We start from the raw sequence: 16,380 nt of genomic DNA, 5'->3' as shown, positions 1-16,380 counted from the left end.
TCCTCTGCGCATCAGAACTGCCCAAGCCTCATATTGACGAGGCGCAGGAGGAAGTGGGTTTTTGAGAAGCTGGTGAATGCAATTCCCTGTCAAGGGAAATTACCTGCTGGGATAACTAACTCTCTCTTCTTTTATAGCGACTGTTCTCTGGACTAATAGCTTCATTTATTCCTTGCCAGTGTGGTACGACGCTGTTTTCCCCTTCCTAATACTGTATTCAGCCTCAGTTCTGGCTTCTAAGAAGCTGCAAATCTCTATCACCTGCTCAGCATAGCGTGAAGCCATCAGCGCTGCAGCCAGAACTTGTAGTAAAGCAGCACTCCTTTATGGTACGAAATTACCCCAGGAAACCTTAAACAGCTCCTCTTAAGCAGCTCTATAAAAGCACAGCTGGGACTCGGAAAGCTGTAGTTGTTTTTTGCTCAAAAACAAGCACAATGTTTTCAAGTCCTCTTAATGTTCTCGGAGCAAACATTTTACTCCTGTCTGGCACATTATTTACAAACACAATAAAGCTTCTTTCATTAGCACTGGCTGTAAGCTGCTCTGTCTCATCCATTGCAGAAAGTGCTGCTTATTAGTGAAAATAGAGTAAGGAGGGAGAGACGTGGTCTTCGTGTGCTGCGGCAGCAGGCTCGGACCAGGGCAAAGAGCAGGTGACAGGATGGGAGTTGCCCACCGCCACCCCTGAGTCCTCCCAGGACAGGCTTCTCATTGCCCTTTCACTGCTGCAGCTGTGAAATGATGAGGGGCCATGAACCAGCACAGTCCTGCACAGAGAAACTAAACGGTTTGAAAGAGCCTGGTCAAGCCACTGATTTAAGCCCCTGTTGTTTGGACAGGGCTGGAAGCACGCGGACAGCTCCTTGCCCCTCTTACAGCTCTCCTCAGGCAGAAGCCCAGGTTGCTGTTACAGACCCTGGCGGTGTAAGCGCTTTCCCACCCTGCTGAGAACAGCTTTCTCAGTGACCTGAGCCTGTCCTTAAGCACTCTTCATCTCCTAGGTAGAGAGAAGTTACAGGCAGAACCAAGGACAAATCAAGTAAAGACGCGAGCCTGAGACAGGGGCCAAGAACTTTTTATTTTAACACAGGAAGTTTCAACACAGCAGCAGAACTCCTTGAGTCCAACGCAGTTTACATCGTATCAGGAGGTGGCTGATACAATCTGGCTCGGAGGCGGTCAGGAACCCAATCCCATTTTGATCCAGCTGGTTTCAGGAGACCAAATCCTTCTCTGCAGTGTTTTTTGCCACCCCAGACTGGATCCTGCTGCTGAGCATTTCAGTTGTCACTCGTTTCATACTTGTGCTTGATGTGTTTCCACAGTTTCTGTGCAAAAACAAACAACAAAAAGGAAACAATTATCTTAGCTCGTGTTTCAGTGGTACCAGGATAAAGCTTCACTTTAAAACAAGTTGTTATGAAACCTACATCGCTAACAGACACTAGGGGACAGAAGAACCTGTAGGGACACATGTCCTATGTGTGCCCCATGCCCGCTGTGACCAGCGCAACATAAAGGTTTCAGGACACGCAGCCAAGCGCCACAAGCCTGCTCCTTGTTCACGGAGCTCACGCAGAACAGACCTGGTGGAACCTTTTGTCCTGCACCCAGAGGCCCTGAGAACAGACAGGGCAGGGGCTGGAGCCCTCCCTGCTCTCTGCCTCCACAACGCAGAGATGCCAGGAGCGCTCCGCTCAGCGCCAGGACTCGCCCCCCCCACGAGCAGGCCGTTCTGCCTGGGGAGATGCGGGACGCACGAAGGGACCCGACCCCGGCTGGGAAATCTGGCGGTGTGATCAGGACTAACGGGAACACCGTGCGTGTGGTGCTTTCCTGCTTGTTCCAGAAAACACTTTAAATTTTTTTAAAGTTAATTTTGTTTTCAATCCCTGCTTAAGAAAACGTTAACGCGTAGAAGCTTAAAGCTACAATTAAAGAAGGAGCTGAGCGCAAAGTTCAAACGTTACAGCAGTGACTGCTGCTAAGAAGCCGGGGCCGGGGCCCCTGCTCTTGTTCTTGCTGAATTTTCCCAGCTCTGACAGCGGTGACACCGCGGCTCTGCGTGCGGCTCTCAGCTGACTTCTGAGCCGCTCCCGAGGCCGAGCAGCGGGCGGAGGACGCCGGGCAGCTCCTTCCAGCAGCGAGGCGCCTCGGCTTCCCCTTGAAACCGGGCCCCGAGCGCTGACAGGGCCGAAGGCCGCCGCAGGGCACGGCACCGGCGGACGGCGCGGCCGCCCGAGGCGCTCTGGAGAGGGCCCCGCACTCGGTGCCCGGCCCGGCCCCGCACCCCCCGCCCGCCCCGGGCCCGCAGCCCCGCGAGGCGCGGGCAGGGCCGCGCTGACCTTCAGGGCCCGTCCCCGCGGCGGGGCGGCCCCGGGCCCGCCCTTACCCCCTCGTTGAGGTGCTCGAAGATGGCGTCGGCGCCCTGGTCGAAGGCGCGCTCGAAGAGGACGGCGCCCAGCACGATGCTGAGCGCGAACGTGGACGTGCGGCGGAACAGCGCGCTGTACGCCTGCCGCAGCAGCGCCATCTTGCCCGCGCCTCCTGCGCCTGCGCCGCCGCCGCCTCGCCGCGGGGCACGCTGGGAAGTGTAGGCACCGCCCCGCCGCGGGGCACGCTGGGAGGCGTAGGCGCCGCGCGAGTCGGTGTGGGAGGGGGGTTCTGGGAGTTGTAGGCGCGGCTCCCGGCCGGCGGCGCGGCGCGGAGGCCCCGCGGGCGGTGAGCGGGGAGCGGGGGGGGGCGGCTGGAGGCCGGGGGGGTGCTGCCGGCGGGCACTTGCCCTTCCTCTTCCTCTTCGTCCTGCCCCTGCTCCTCCTCCTCCTCCTCCTGCCCCCCCTTCTCCTCTTCCTCCTCTTCCTCCTCCTCTTTCCTCCCTGCCCCTCCTTTTGCCCCCGCTCCTGCCCCTACTTTAGCCCCTGCCCCTGTTCCTGCTCCTCCTGCCCCCTGCCCTCCCTCCTTCTCCTCCTCCTCCTGCCCCTGTTCCTGCTCCAGTGCCCGTTCTCCTGCCCCTCCTCTTCCTCCTCTTCCTCCTCTTCCTCCTCTTCCTCCTCTTCTTCCTCCCCCCGCCCCTTCCCTGCCCCTGCTTTTGCCCCCGCTCCTGCTCCTGCCCCTACTTTAGCCCCTGCTCCTCCTCCTCCTCCTCCTCCTCCTCTTCTTCTTCCTTCTCCTCCTCTTTCCTCCCTGCCCCTCCTTTTGCCTCCCCCCTCCTGCTCCTGCCCCTACTTTAGCCCCTGTTCCTGCTCCTCCTCCTCCTGCCCCCCACTCGTAACCCCTTGCTTTTGCCCCCACTCCTGCCCCTGCTTTTGCCCCTGCCCGTGCCGGCCCCCGGTAGACGCGTGCTCAGGGCGAGGATCCCGATGCTGGAGCCGCCCCACCGCAGGGCCGCTGCTGGGCGAGCACCTGCACGGGTTCCCAGCAGGTCCCGGTGAGGCCGGCGCCGTCGCCTCGCCTGTCCCAGCTCCTCGGTCGCTGGCCTGCACGGGGGGTCCTGGGCCAGGGCCCGCGAAACGCCTTGGTGCGACCCACAGGGGCTGGCGGGTGCCTCGTCCCTGCCCTCGCCCCGCCTGGCACCGAGTTCGGTGTCGGGATCCCTCGGGCAGCTCGGTGACGGTTCTGCAAAGTTTGGTGCCGGGGCTGGCTCTGACGGACCTGCCCCACCTGGCACCACCGTGCCGCGTCCGTGTGACTGTCGGCTTGGTGCCGGTACGGATTTACGCCAGGTGTAAAGGAAACTCACCCGGCCCTCCGTCGCTGTGAAGGTGCCGCGGGCTTTTTGCGCGTCCCCAGAGAGGTACGGGCACGTTTAAACTGGCAGCCGAGCGCCGTCAGCCTGGCACCGGGATTTCGTCAGCTTCACACCCGGGGACCCGAAGTGGCTGGAGCGGCCCCGAGCCGGGGCTGAGAACGCAGGAGCTTGGGGCCGCGGCCCGGACAGCGAGGCCTCAGGGTGCTCTGCTCGGGGGATCCTTCGTCCCTCTCGATCGGGGGATCCTTCGTCCCGGGGCGGTCAGCGCGAGGAGCCTCAGAGTCCTGAACGAGGTCTGCAGCTGGCAGAGCAGGAATCCAAGAGAGGAAACACGAGGCGACGCACGCGGGCTCGTGCCTCGAGTTTTACCGAGTGAAACACCTGCTGGGGGTCGCAGAACACGGCAATTTTTTTCCATTTCATCTCAGAACGTGGCATTTCTTATAAAACATCGCTCCGAAGGGCTTAAGGTGGAGGATTCTTCTGTTAATACTTTAAAGCGTCGAGATAGAAGACAAAAGCCCTGATTTTTGTAATTGGATTTAGGCAGAACAACACTTAATCTGGTACAAAGCCCGTCTGAAGTCGTTCGTGGCTGCGTGTGGGTGCAGGGGTCTGTTTGCCTGAATTCAATCGCAAATTAGGGGGTCTAAAAACGTTAAAAGGAAACGGGCCGAGCTGAGGCGGTTCTCCATAAAGCAGCCACGTTTGCTTTATTTCCTAGTGACGGCGATGGATTCCGTTAGACAGCGGCACTGTTTTCAGCTGAATAATGCTCTTTGCTTACCGTCGGAGCCAGTTGGGAGAACGGAAGTAGGTTAGGCAGGGCAGGGCTGCTCAGAAGCAGCTTTTCCCCGTACGTCCTCGCTCGGCGCGAAGTGCTGCGGCGTGCTGGTACTGCGGGGAGCTGCCAGGGCCCAGCCCGGATAATCCACGCAGTTGAATTCTTAAAAAGATGAAAATAACGTGTTCGGCGTAATCTGCGGAGGGGAGATCTCCGGCAGGATCTGGTGCTCCTCTAACTGCGTGGTTTTTTATTTATTATTCCATTCGTCCCCCGCAGTGGGAATTGCTGTGAGAGTTTGGGAGCCAGCTCCCCTGGGGCGTGGGCTCTGCCTGCCCGAAATCCGTAGGGGCTTTTCTCCGCTGCGATTATCGCTGTCAGAGCGACGAAAGGAAGTCTGAATTCAGAGGCTGGCTGCTGCTGGGCTTCTGCGGGCAGAATTCCCATCAGGATCCGTGGGGATTTGTGTGGGACCGCTGCACAGCCCGGTTCGGTTTTCCGTCCTTCACAGCGGCTGCTTCTGCCAAGGAGCAGCGCGGGAGTCGGGGCTGAAGCAGGAAGCCTTCGTGTTACCAGAAACCTCGGCGGGCCGTGGCAGGGAGGTTTTTTGGTTCCTAAAAGCCGCAGCAGAGCTCGCCGGTGGGCACCGAGAGCAGGAGCCGCCCCTCTGGCTGCCGGCAGCCCCACGGCCAGCTGCACAACTCGGGGCTGGTCTGGTAGAGGACTGGGGGGCAATTACGGGATAACGTTCATTAAGCAGCGTTTGGCTGGGGCTCCTCGGGCTGGAGAAGCCCAATTCCAGACCTCCAGCCCCCAAACCGGGCTGGGTTGCACCTCCAAGCGTCGGCGCGGTGCAGCTGGAGCAAGGTGAGGTGTAGCGGAGGGAGCAAGGAAATTGCAGTGAGGAGATTTCAGCTTGGGCTGACTCTGCCAACGCTTTACCTGCGATGTGAGGGCCTGCAGCCCGACTCAAAAAACTCCGGAGATGTCTGTGGGACGCACCACGGCCGGGTGCAGACGGAGGAGGCTGTGCCCCGGGGTGAGCGCCGGGGGTTTCAGGGACGTGGTTTCGAGGCAGCAGCTCTCGGCCGCGCTCAGGGCTCGCCTGGCGCTGCTCTGCCCGCTGGGCCTGAGGACTTGAGGGAGGCTGTGATTGATTCTGACCGGGTTTTATTCATAAAATCTTTATTTCTCGCGCTGCTCGCCACGCCATTTGTTAAGCGCGTTTGGCTGTCAAGGCGTCTAAAGCCGGAGATTTGCTTTGGGAGCTCATCTGCCGGCCTATCCATCTTTGGCGTTTATCAGGTGCCACGATTTCACGAGGAGAGAGCTCGCGGCTCCCGCGGGGCCGGGTTCACCGCTGCGCCCGAGGGCTCGGCTCCTGCGGGTGCTGCGCTTGGCAGAGCAGGGGCACCTCGCTGCCCGAGGCTGGGGAGGATGAGGAGGGCACCCCTGGGAGCAGGGCACCCCTGGGAGCCCTCCTGCAGCACGGGCAGGCTCAGCTGGCCTGCCGTCCCCACGGCATCCCTCGGTTTCTGCCTCCCCTCGCAGGGCCGGGCACGGGGAAGTTCCTTCCTCTCGCCTGTGCCGTGATTTGTGGCCCCGGGCTGGGATCCTGGGCCCCGGCTGCTGCGGCGGCCTCGGCCTCCGGAGCTGGGTGGCCCCTGCGGCCGCCTTCCCTGCGTGTGGAGCCCCGGGCTCGCGGGGCCGCTGCGGGCTGAGCCCCCCGGTGCCGCGGCACGGGGAGGTCGCTCGGCAGAGCCACGGAGGTGGGAGTGGGAGACGGGAGCCGGCTTCCCCCGCGCACACGCAGCGGGCGCTGCCTTGCCGGCCCCTGATGGGCAGGGGTATATGCTGTCGGGTCTCACCCCCTCCTCCGCCTGCCAGCCCTAAATGACTGAAGTTGTTCTCCTTCGGAAGCAGGCGCTGTAAATCTCGGATCCTCCGGCACGTCCTTCTCCGTACCCGGGGCGAGGATGTCTGATGGCTCCCGGGCGGCGCTGAGGCTGCTCTGCTGGAAGAGAGATGGGGAAGAGGTACTTCTGTGATTACTGCGACCGCTCCTTCCAGGACAACCTCCACAACAGGAAGAAACACCTCAACGGAGTGCAGCATCTGCGGGCTAAGAGGGCCTGGTACGACTTGTTCCGAGGTGGGTGCCGCCTGCCCCTTCCGTCCCAGGGCTGGGGGATCGGGTGAAACCAAGCCAGCGCCGATCCTTTGTGTTCCCTCCGGTCTGTGGCAGTGAGTCGGGGGCTTGAACGCGCTCGCCTCGTGCGTTTCTTCTCCCCCGGCTGCAGCCCTTGATTTTCCTCTGGTTGGTAAAATCCCTTGTCCCCGCGCTGACGGTTTGTCTCGTCTTGCCTCCAGACATCTCCAGACATTCACATCAGGTGGTGCAAGTTCTTCCACAGCCCATGGGAGCGGCCGTAGCATGGGGCTTTCCCCAGCACATCCCTGGGAGGTGAAGGACCACGGCACTGGGGTCTGCTCGCAGCTCAGCTCGGGGTTCAGTGGGGCCTGCCCATGGGGTTTCTGAGAGCCCCGCTAACCTGCCTGGTCTGCCTGTGCTCCACAGAAGTGTTGCAGAGTCCTTGCTGTTCCGTCATGCTTCTTTTGCCCCAATTGGATGGGGAGGGAAGGTGTTATCAGCAAGCTGGTGAAAAGCTGAAGCCTGGGGTGTAGATGGGGACTGTCTGTTTGCTGGAGTTCGCGACTATCACGTAAAATGTCTTCCCGTTAGTCAACGGACGTGCATGGGACCATGATGGGACGGGCGGGGTGTCACCGTGCAGGAGGTCTGACCCTGTCCCGTGTTCTGTCTTTCCTCTCCCCCAGATGCTGCTGCCATCCTGCAAGAGGAGCAGAGCAAGAAACCGTGTCGGAAGTTTCTGCAAACAGGTGAGTTCTCCGGAGCTGGAAATACCTGCCCGAGCTACCGCAGCTCCTTCGTGAGCTGCCGCGGCTGCTCAGGGGAGCCCCGGGGTGTGCATCCTCCCTGGAGGGAGCGAAGGGCTTGGGTCTGTGCGTCCTGAGTGCTGCGGATCCTGGGTTTGCAGGCACGTTTCCGTGGGAGGGCCTCGTGCGTGCGGCTCTCACGGGGCTCCCCGCGGCTTCCGTTGCAGGGCAGTGTGATTTCGGGTCCAACTGCAGATTTTCCCACATGACAGAGCAGGACCTGGAGAAGCTGAGCGCCCAGGTGCAGGGTGAGTCCTGGAACCAGAAGCTGCCCAGCGGTCTCTGAGGAAGGGGGGAGCTGCTGCGGGGAGCGTGGGCTGCCGGGGGGCGCACGAGGAGCTGTGCAGCGAGAGCTCGTGGTCCTGTGCTGTGTGTGGACGTGGGTGCCTCCCGGCTGCCTGCCCTGGCTGTGCCAGCCTGTGGGCTGCCTGTGAGCGCTGCCGTTTTTCAGATGCTTGCCGCTCTTGGTCTGCTGGCACAGACACAAAGCTGAAGAGCTGAGCAGTGCCGCTACCGCTTAGCAGCGAGCATCTGAAGCTGAGGGTGGGCTTTCCGAGCCCTTGGGGTTTTGTTCAGTCAGGGAATAAAAACTGTCAGCAGCAGAGGGCACTGGTACATCGCTTCCCCTTGAATTTATGGATTTGACTTCCCCCTGACTCTCTGCTATGACCAAGGACCCGCTGCTTCCACTCTCGTGAGAAGCTAGCTATGATCAGGTGCGTTATTCTGAGCGGAGGATACGGGGTCCTGGATCCAGAAACAGCCCCTGCTGACGTGGTGTAGGGTGGAATTGAAGCCTGGGCAGAAGGCAAATAGCACCTGCTCCCCTGCTGGGAGTGGGCTCCTTTTTTTTTTTTTTTTGTACTAAGAGAGCAGAAGCATTTTTCTGTACCAAGAGAATTTTATCTTGCCGAGAGTACTGCCTCCGTGCCCTAAAAAGAATGCAGCTCTGTTTTCCTGTAATATTCGTTGCTCCTGTGCTTAGAGAAAATGTGAGTGAGGTGTTGGTGAGAACTGAGTGCCTGAGGTCCTCTCTGGAGACCACCCAGGCCCAGCCCACCCTTGCTGCAGGCAGGGTGAACGCAGCAGGCTGCTCGGGGCCGTGTCCGGGGGTGCTCTGAGCACCTCCAGGGATGGAGACTCCACCTTGGAGCTCCACTGTGGGCAACCTGCGTCAGTGGTTGACCGCCTTTACAGCAAAAACGTATTTTCTCAAGTTTAAAGGGAAATTCCTGCATTTCGCTTTGCGCCCATTGCCCCTTCCCCTTCCCCTGGACACCGTTTAGCACAGTCTGGTTCCGTCATTTATCTCCTGGGTATGTGCCCCCACAGGTGAGATCCCCCTGAGCCTTCCCGTTCCCGTTGTGTTTCGGGTGCTCCAGACCTTTCGTCATCAGCGTGGCCCTTTGCTGGACTCCCCCCAGTAAGCCCCAGTGGCACTGGGGAGCCCAGGACTGGGCGTAGCAGTGCGGGGCCGCCGCAGCCCAGCTTCCGAGCAGAGCTCAGCCTGCGAGCTGCAGCCAGCTGCTGTTTTGCCACAAGGCTGGCAAAAACAGGCTGAAGTGTTGAAAGCGTGTGCGTGCCTACGGGGTTTGGGGTGCGTGCAGGGCTGGGGCTCCCCGCTGGCCCTCGGACATCAGCCTGCCCGCAGGAACCCGCGGCACTTCCAGGCACTGAAGGCTTTGTTGCAGGGGGAGAGAAAGCTCCCTGGAGAGGAGCAGAGCTGCAGGGGAAGTGTGGCGAGCTGCCCTGCGCTCGGGCGGCCTTCCTTGCCAATTACACGTGTTCCCGAGCATTGGCTTGTGTCAGATGGGTCAGGTGGGAGCGGGGAATTGGCTAGGAGAGAGCCGAGTCCTGGGAGATTACTTGGAAACCTTGCGTTTGTATTGCCAAGTCAAACATTTAATTAAACAATTAGGCTTCGAGGAGCGATGGCCGGGGGACGGCAGGGTGCCTCCTCCTCGGCTGTGCTGCTCCGTGCCGAGCGCCGGGCTGCGGAGCGAAGTCCTGCCTGCCTCTCCCGTGGAAATCCTGCTCGCCTCTCTCCTGGTGGTGGCCCACAGAAATCCCGTGTGAGCCAAGCTGAGGGTCACGCAGACCCCCCCAACCCGACCAGCTGAGCCTGCAGAGAGCCTGAAGGGGTTTGGTGGAGGGCAGAGCTCAGCAGGACACCGGGGAGGAGCGGTGGAGCCCGTACGTAACTCGCTAGTCCGGACAGAATGAACAGCCGCGGGTGCCAAGCCGCCGTCGGATGTGTCGTGGGGACATTACACCACTCCTTAGACGGCGAAGCATCAATGTCTCAGGTGGTGAGGCTGAGGAGAGAGTTTAAAGCAAGCGTGTGTGATGGCAGGTTGGTCTGCAGGAGGCTCGGTGCTCGTCCAGCACGTCCTCGTGTCCCTGTGGGGTGCGCGGTGTTGGTACTTCTCTGGCAGCAGGTTTCTCTTGCTGACGATGCGTTTGGTTAACAGCCGAAGGAAACGTCACCGTGTTTATGATGTTTGGCCTTCTTAACGTGGGGAGCTCGCCCCGTTGGTTGTGTTAGTCGTGTGGCTTAAACGGGAACGTTTCTGGACACTTTATAAGAGCTCGGAGCATGTCCTAGTTGGGCTTTGGCAGTTCCGCACCCGGTAGAATACGCTCACAGGGAAGCAACAGTCCCCACCGTCAGCGGGGAGAGAGGCACATCCCCAGCTGTTACCGCATCAAAGCCTCCTCCTGCTGCATCTGCCGCATCATTCATCACGGGGACGCTTCCAGGATGTCGTCTTCAGTACACTCACGTCAGGAAAAGTCGCCGTCAAACCGGCGGCGTCTTGCTCGGAGCTACGGGCTCCCTGCTGCTCTGCGTCGCTCCTGCTCGCGGCATCGCCACGAGGCAGCCCCGTGGGTTAGCCCCGGCCAGCCGGAGCTGCGAGGGAGAGGAGGAGCACGGCTGGGTGAGTGCTGCTGACCCGTCCCGGTGCTTGGGAGAGCACGGCCAAGGCTGCTGGGGGCTGAACTCGCCGAGGAGCAGGACGAGGAGCGCGCTCTCATCGCTGGCTGCGAGGCGGCGACCTGCAAAGGTGCTCGTGTCGAGGGCGGCACCGTCCCCGTCCCTCAGCCGCCGTTTGCTGCTGGTCCTGTGCATGGGGGGTGGGTCCGGGCAGCCCCCGCGTCCCGTCCAGGCAGGGAGCTGAAGGATCACGTCAGCCTCTCTGCTGGGCGGCCCGCTCGGTGCTGGTGGCGGTGCCTGGTCCGGGAGGATCCACGTCGGCCCGCTGAGCCGGGCTGGATGTGCGCCTCGGGCTCCTCGCGAGTCAAAGCCTGGGGGTTCCTTGGTTTTATTTCGGAGCGGGGGCAGCTCGTGCTAAAAGGTGCACGGGGAAGAAAGGTAAATCCGGAATTCTACTCCGGCATCATTAGAGAGGCACATAATGACTTCAGCCGCTCTTTTAATTGGCTGTAATTAGGCTTTGAGGCAAACACCCCGGTGAGAAGGCAGGGCCCTCACCCCTGCCTCGCCGCGCGGGCATTTATGAGGAGCGAGGGCCGCTAATTGTGGTCCTGAATTTCCTCTTGCAGCACCTGTTGGCACTCAGGGAGCGTTTGCAATCTGCTGGAGGGTTTGGCGGCCCTCAGATGGGACGTGCATACCTCGGAGGAGGATGAGGCAGAGCTGTGCCCCTGATGGACACGTGTCCTGGCAGCAGAGCCAGGCGTGTGCCCACACCCGCTGCCTCCCGGCCCGGCCGCACCGCTCATCGCGGAGGTGCCCGGTCCTCAGCAGGGGGAGAAACTGGGACCCAAGGGACCCAAGGTGGCCGCGGTCGGTGCTGCTGAGGAAGGCTGACGTGTCCGAGCCGGAGCCAAGTGCCCAGCTTACCGCACAGCTCGTGTCCTGCGCTGCCCTCAGGCTCTGGGTCGGCCCTGCGCGGCTCCGCTGGCACTTTGCTCCTCCAGAAGAACCCCGGGAGACCTGAACAGCCCCGTTTCCAGCCGGCGTCCTTATCGCTGGGCTGCAGAGCAGCGCCCCGACGTCGGGCTCGCCTCGTGGTGGCGGCGAGCGCATCGTCACCTGCTCGCAGCGGCTGGAGAGGCCGGGTGACAAATTATCCATCTCGGGCTGCGCATTGTGTCGCACGTCGTCGGGGCCGTCCTCATGAATATTCAACAGGCAGATGAATAATTGGGTGCCACCACTGGGATGGAGTGATCCTTCACTCTGCCCAAGCGATATTAATTTCACACCCTGTCTGGAAACGTATAATATTTTCCTAAAAGGCGTGACATACGGCGGTGGGGCGCAGCGCCGGCTCCTGCTGGGCACGGCTGCAGGTGGCCGGCACCAGGGGGGCACTGCTGGATCTCCAGGTGGGATCGGGGGTCCCCAAAGCGCTTGTCCCCGGAGGGTTTGGTGAGCAAAGGGGGACGACACGCAGCTGCCTCGGCGTCCTTTTTGTTAATATCATATTTTTCCCGAAGTATCACGTTCCCTCTTGGGAACTTTCCACTAGGCTGGAGGTGTGATGGCGCCGAGCGTCCGTCTGGAGTAGGACTGTGCCAAGGGTGTGCGAGCACCCGCTGCTGCTCCGTCCCTGCTGTCGGGGGGCACCGGGGAGCTCCGTGGCCGATCTCTGCGCCGTGAGAGGTGCTGGTGAACGCCGGGCTGCCCTACTCGCCCCCCTGGGTGACGGGGGGGGGTTGGAAGCTTGACAGCTGCTCTGCCTCTGCCCTGCCTCTGGGTGGGCAGCCGAGGTTTCTGCTGGCACTGCCCTGCTCGCTCCAGCCTGCAGGAGAAAATGCAGGAGCTCCTGTGAGCTGCCTGGGAGTGCTTGAGGTGAGGAGGAGGAGGCAGCGATCAGCCCCGGGGAGATGCCAGCTGCCCCCCAGCCAAGCGCTCCAGGCGGCGAGCGTCCGACGGCAGGCAGTGGAGGAGGAGGGGGTGCTGCGGGCAAGCTGCAAACTCTCGACTCCAAGAAACTCTGCAGGGTGATGAGCTCTGGGGGTAACGGAGCGAGAGGGGTGCGGGGCAAGCGTCTGACAGCCCTCTCTCAAGCAGGGGAGCAGCGGCTGAAGGAGCTGCGGCAGGAGGGAGCGGATGTCCCGCTTGGCACCATCGAGGACTGGCTGGAGAAGAGGGCAAAGAGGCTGAGCGCGGCTCAGAGCAACAGGTACCGGGGGCTGGGGGCATCCCAGGGAGGTGGGATCCCACGAGAGGGCTTGGGGACCATGCAGGTGGCCAGGGCTGCCACCCTGCTTGGTACCAGAGCCGCACGGTGCTCTTGGCACCCGCGGGGACCCGCACGCAGACCCAGCGTGGCACACCTGCCTCAGGGACACGTGCACGTGCGTCCCCACGGCGTTGGGGGCGAGGCAGGTCCCGCTGCCTGCGGCTGCTCCCCCGGGGAAGGCAGGCAGAGGGTACCCCTGTGCCCTTGGCAGCGCGCACGGACGTGTCTGGGAGGCCGCGGCGGCGGCGGCGCTGAGTTATTGATGCCTGCTGTGGGTGACAGGAGGCTGGGCTCATCTGTTGCCAGCTCCCCCATCCTCTGCCTGCCCTGTCTGCGCATCTCTGCCCGTCCCTGCCTTCTCCTTCGCCAGGCAGAGGGTGGGATTAGCTCCTCCTCACGGCAGCGGGACGCCTGCCTGCGGGTCCCTGCTGTTCCCTCGCTCACCTGACTGTGCCGCAGGCTTAATTGGATGACATTTGGGCAGGTGCCAAATCTCTCTTTTGTTCTTTTTTTTTTTTTTAATGTTTGCTCCTGTCCTCTCCGTGTTTGGTCTGGGCAGGATCTTCCTTCTGGTGCTTGTCTGGGCGCGTTGCGCTCTGCTCCCTCCATCCATCAGCCTGGCTGCTCTTCGCCCTGCAGCCGTGCTCGCCGGCAGCAGCAAGCTCCCTCCCCTGTTTTGCTTGCCCTGTTTTGTTTGTCCTGCCCAAGATCCCTCGATCTCGGGACAGAGCCTCTCCTGCAGACAGTACCCAGCAGAATTCCCAGCCTCCCATCGTTATTTGGTCCCTGCTGCCTCCAAGCACGCACCAGACCCGGCGTTTTTCGGGTTGTTGCTTTCCACCCAGCCTCTCCGCCCCCACAGGCCCCGAGACCATCTGCTGCAGCAAACCAACACCAGCTCTTCGGCGCTTCTCTTGCCGTGTCTGGCCTCGACGGTGTCCGTCGCCGTCACCTTTCTTCTCCCCTCGTGTCCTTTCCAGCCCCGCCGTTGCCCTTCTGAGCAGCGGTGCGCTTCGCTTCGTCTGCCAGAGGTCTCGTTGTGCTTGGAGCGCGTGTGTCCGCCCTAACGGCCACGGAGCCCCCTTGTCTGCCTCCGCCAGGAAGGGCTCGGGGCCCCGGGAGGTGTCGTGGAAATGGGCGAGGGCAGGGGAGGGGACCCCAGTAGTGCCTCGGGGAAGGGAACAGCCCTGACCCTTACCAACACCGGAGAGCCCGCGTGGGGCGGCCGGTCTGAGCGCTGCAGCAGCAGGTGAGCCTCCGACAGCGCTCGCATCCGATGAGACGCCGGGGAGTGGAGTGCCCAGACAGCATCCTCCCTATCCGTCAGCTCCGCGGCTCGCGGAGCAGCTCGCTAAGGGAGAGCCGTGCCGCTCCGCCTCGCAGCGCGCCCTGTCCTGCTCCCTGCCCGCTGCCGCGGGACCCGCGTGTAACCGGGGAGATGCCTCGCTGCAGCCAAGCCTCCACCGAGGGGAGAAGCTTCAGGCCAGGTGGCCTCGCTCTGCGCTGGCTGCTCAGAAAACACAGTGCTTGACCTGGGGAGCTGGCGTTCGGCCACGTCGCCGGCCCTGCAGGGAGAGGAGGGTGCTGCTCCCCCGGAGCGTTATGTAAGGGAGCGCAATTACATCTCTTCTGGCGTCACAATTAAAAGGAACCATCATGATCGGAGCTGGGAGGCTGCTGTCAGGGCTTGTGCTGAAGGACAAGTGAGTTTCCTGTGCTGAGGAATTAAGGAAAGGGCACGTTTCCTGGGGGTTTAAACCTGTCCCGGTCCAGCTCTTTCTCCGGCTGGAGACAAGGGAGCGATGCTTCTCGTTCTGCACTTCTGTCCCGCGTGATGCTTGCAGCAGCCTCCCCTAATAAATAGGAGCGGGAGAGAGAAAAAGTGTTCCCCAGGCTGTGAGCCGGAGGAGAAAGCCTCTTCCCTCTGGTGAAGGGTGCTTCTGTGAAAACACCCTGGCGTTTTGGCAGCTCCTCCGCTTCCGAGGGGTCCTTGTCCTTTGGGAAGTGTGCAGCTGCCTTGGGATTAGGGCTGCTCGGGAAGAGATCACGGAAACATCTGCCGATGTGGCTCACTCAAAGCTCAGCTGTGCAGGGAGCCGTGGGCAGCTGGGGGACGGCGGGGCTGGGGTCAGCGCTGCTCCGGGGCTGTGCCCCCCGCCAGCAGCTTTGCAGCCCCCGCAGAGCTGCAGGTGGTGCTCGCACCTTGTCTCGCTGCTGGGCGTGGGGCTGGCAAACAGCAGCTATTTAGTGGGATTTTGGGGTCAGGCAGGCAGCTCTGCTCTTGGTTCGAGAGGGGGGGAACACACCTGCGTGCCCATGGCCGAACCCCTCCTCTGCTGCTCCCCTTCGTCTCCTCCGAGGCTTTATTTTCGGGACAAGCAGAGGGGGCTCACCCCCTAGGGACACCGCTGTGTCCCCAAGCGGGACCATGCTCTCGATCCAAGTCAGCCACGGCTCATCTCTGCCCTTTTCCTCTCCCATCTCCGCAGCGCCCTGCCTGAGAAACCAGTGCCCTTCCAGTACCCGCCGGGCTGGCCGCCGCCGCAGGAGCTGCCCCCGTCCCTGCAGGCCCCCCCGGCCGGGGGGTGGCCGCTGCCCCCCGACCTGCAGTGGGGCTGAGGTCCCCTGCTGGGGCTGGACATCGCCTTCGCCTGAGAAAGGCTCTGAATTATTGACATATGCTTTTATTTTAATAAAATTCTCCCCCCCCCCCCATCGCAGCCTCGTGTTATTTCTCGCCTGGCAGCCTCCGGTGGGTCGAGCTGGTCCCCGGGGGTCGTCGCCGTGCTCCCCAAACGGGGAGCGAAGCTGCGGCCCCGCTCGCACGGCTGCCGCCTGTGCAGCCCGTGCAGGTTGGGGAAGGCAGCTGTAAGCAGGCCTTTAAAAATTGCTGCTGAATATTTCCTCTCCGCGTTGATGACTTACGTTTGCTTCTGTTAAATGCGGTGGGTAACGCTGCTTCGGTTCAGGTGCTGGAGCTCCTAATGAAGAGCTCGGGGAGCTCCCGAAAGCCCCGTGCTCCTGCTCCCACCACGCTGGAGGCGAGAAGCAAGGAGGAAAAAACATTCCGAGGCTCCTCCTGCTCCAGGAAATTAAGTAAGGGGTGAGTGCCAACGGGGCAGGTATCTGTGGGTCACTCCCTGCTGTGGGAGCTGGCTGGCCAGGACTGGGCGTTGGGATCAGGCCAGTGGCAAATAAAAGTCAAGTATCGGGCGCGAAGGGACTGCGTGAACGTGGGGAGCGCAAACGGGGAAGGGGCTCGCTCTGCCTGCCCCAGCGCCTGCCCTTCCTCTCCTCCTACCTCCGGGAGCAGGTGAGGGTGCTCACAGGGCGCAGCTTTGGCTTGGCCGCCACCCCCCAGAGCTCAGGGCCGTGCGCCCCGCTCGGTGCCCGGCTCCGGCACGGAGCTCGTGGCCGCGGCGTGCCAGAGCAGCGACCTGCCAGCAGCGCCGCGCTGCCGCTGCCAGCGCACTCCAGGCTTGGCCACGCGTGCGGGCGGCGGCTCCAGGTTCATGGAGGGCGCCGGCGGCCGCCAGCTGCCTCCGGGCAGCGATGCGCAGCGGGAGCTGCCAGCCCCAGCCAGGGGCTCCCGGGAGCAGCGGCAACCCGCGCTGCCCCCGCCTCGGCACGAGCAGAGGCTGGACGTGAGCGTGACCGGAGGCTGGGTGCGCTTT

General features: G+C 62.1%; 2 protein-coding genes across 7 annotated transcripts; one reads left to right on the top strand and one right to left on the bottom strand.

Moving 5' to 3' along the window:
• Positions 1-1,062: 1,062 nt before the first annotated feature.
• On the bottom strand, positions 1,063-2,622 carry UQCR10 (ubiquinol-cytochrome c reductase, complex III subunit X). The gene is made up of 2 exons (XM_083804076.1): positions 2,396-2,622; positions 1,063-1,331 (listed from the first exon to the last, which is right to left on the bottom strand). Exons 1-2 carry the CDS (start codon positions 2,534-2,536, stop codon positions 1,284-1,286), a joined length of 189 nt encoding a protein of 62 aa, XP_083660202.1. The 5' UTR covers positions 2,537-2,622; the 3' UTR covers positions 1,063-1,283.
• Positions 2,587-15,593, top strand: ZMAT5 (zinc finger matrin-type 5). 6 transcript variants are annotated; one of them, XM_083804072.1, is made up of 6 exons: positions 2,587-2,724; positions 6,459-6,687; positions 7,374-7,436; positions 7,661-7,741; positions 12,535-12,646; positions 15,196-15,420. In XM_083804072.1, exons 2-6 carry the CDS (start codon positions 6,561-6,563, stop codon positions 15,323-15,325), a joined length of 513 nt encoding a protein of 170 aa, XP_083660198.1. In that variant the 5' UTR covers positions 2,587-2,724; positions 6,459-6,560; the 3' UTR covers positions 15,326-15,420. The 6 variants fall into 6 exon arrangements, with proteins under 6 accessions (XP_083660198.1, XP_083660197.1, XP_083660195.1 ...); XM_083804071.1 differs by having other exon boundaries at positions 12,532-12,646; XM_083804073.1 differs by having other exon boundaries at positions 2,595-2,724; positions 6,456-6,687.
• The last annotated feature ends 787 nt before the right edge of the window (positions 15,594-16,380 follow it).

The sequence above is a fragment of the Anser anser genome, assembly GCF_964211835.1.
Source record: "Anser anser genome assembly, chromosome: 18".
NCBI classification, from domain to species: Eukaryota; Metazoa; Chordata; class Aves; order Anseriformes; family Anatidae; genus Anser; species Anser anser.
This window is presented reverse-complemented; position numbering and strand designations above follow the sequence as displayed.

What these genes read in the sequence shown, in the direction of transcription:
- ZMAT5 (XM_083804069.1), top strand. Translation starts at nt 6,561, where the DNA reads ATGGGGAAGAGGTACTTCTGTGATTACTGCGACCGCTCCTTCCAGGAC. An exon ending in TCGGAAGTTTCTGCAAACAG is followed by an intron (nt 7,437 to 7,660) that starts GTGAGTTCTCCG and finishes CTTCCGTTGCAG; the next exon opens with GGCAGTGTGATTTCGGGTCC. An exon ending in GCTGAGCGCCCAGGTGCAGG is followed by an intron (nt 7,742 to 15,195) that starts GTGAGTCCTGGA and finishes CCATCTCCGCAG; the next exon opens with CGCCCTGCCTGAGAAACCAG.
- UQCR10 (XM_083804076.1), bottom strand. Translation starts at nt 2,536, where the DNA reads ATGGCGCTGCTGCGGCAGGCGTACAGCGCGCTGTTCCGCCGCACGTCC. An exon ending in TCGAGCACCTCAACGAGGGG is followed by an intron (nt 1,332 to 2,395) that starts GTAAGGGCGGGC and finishes GTTTTTGCACAG; the next exon opens with AAACTGTGGAAACACATCAA.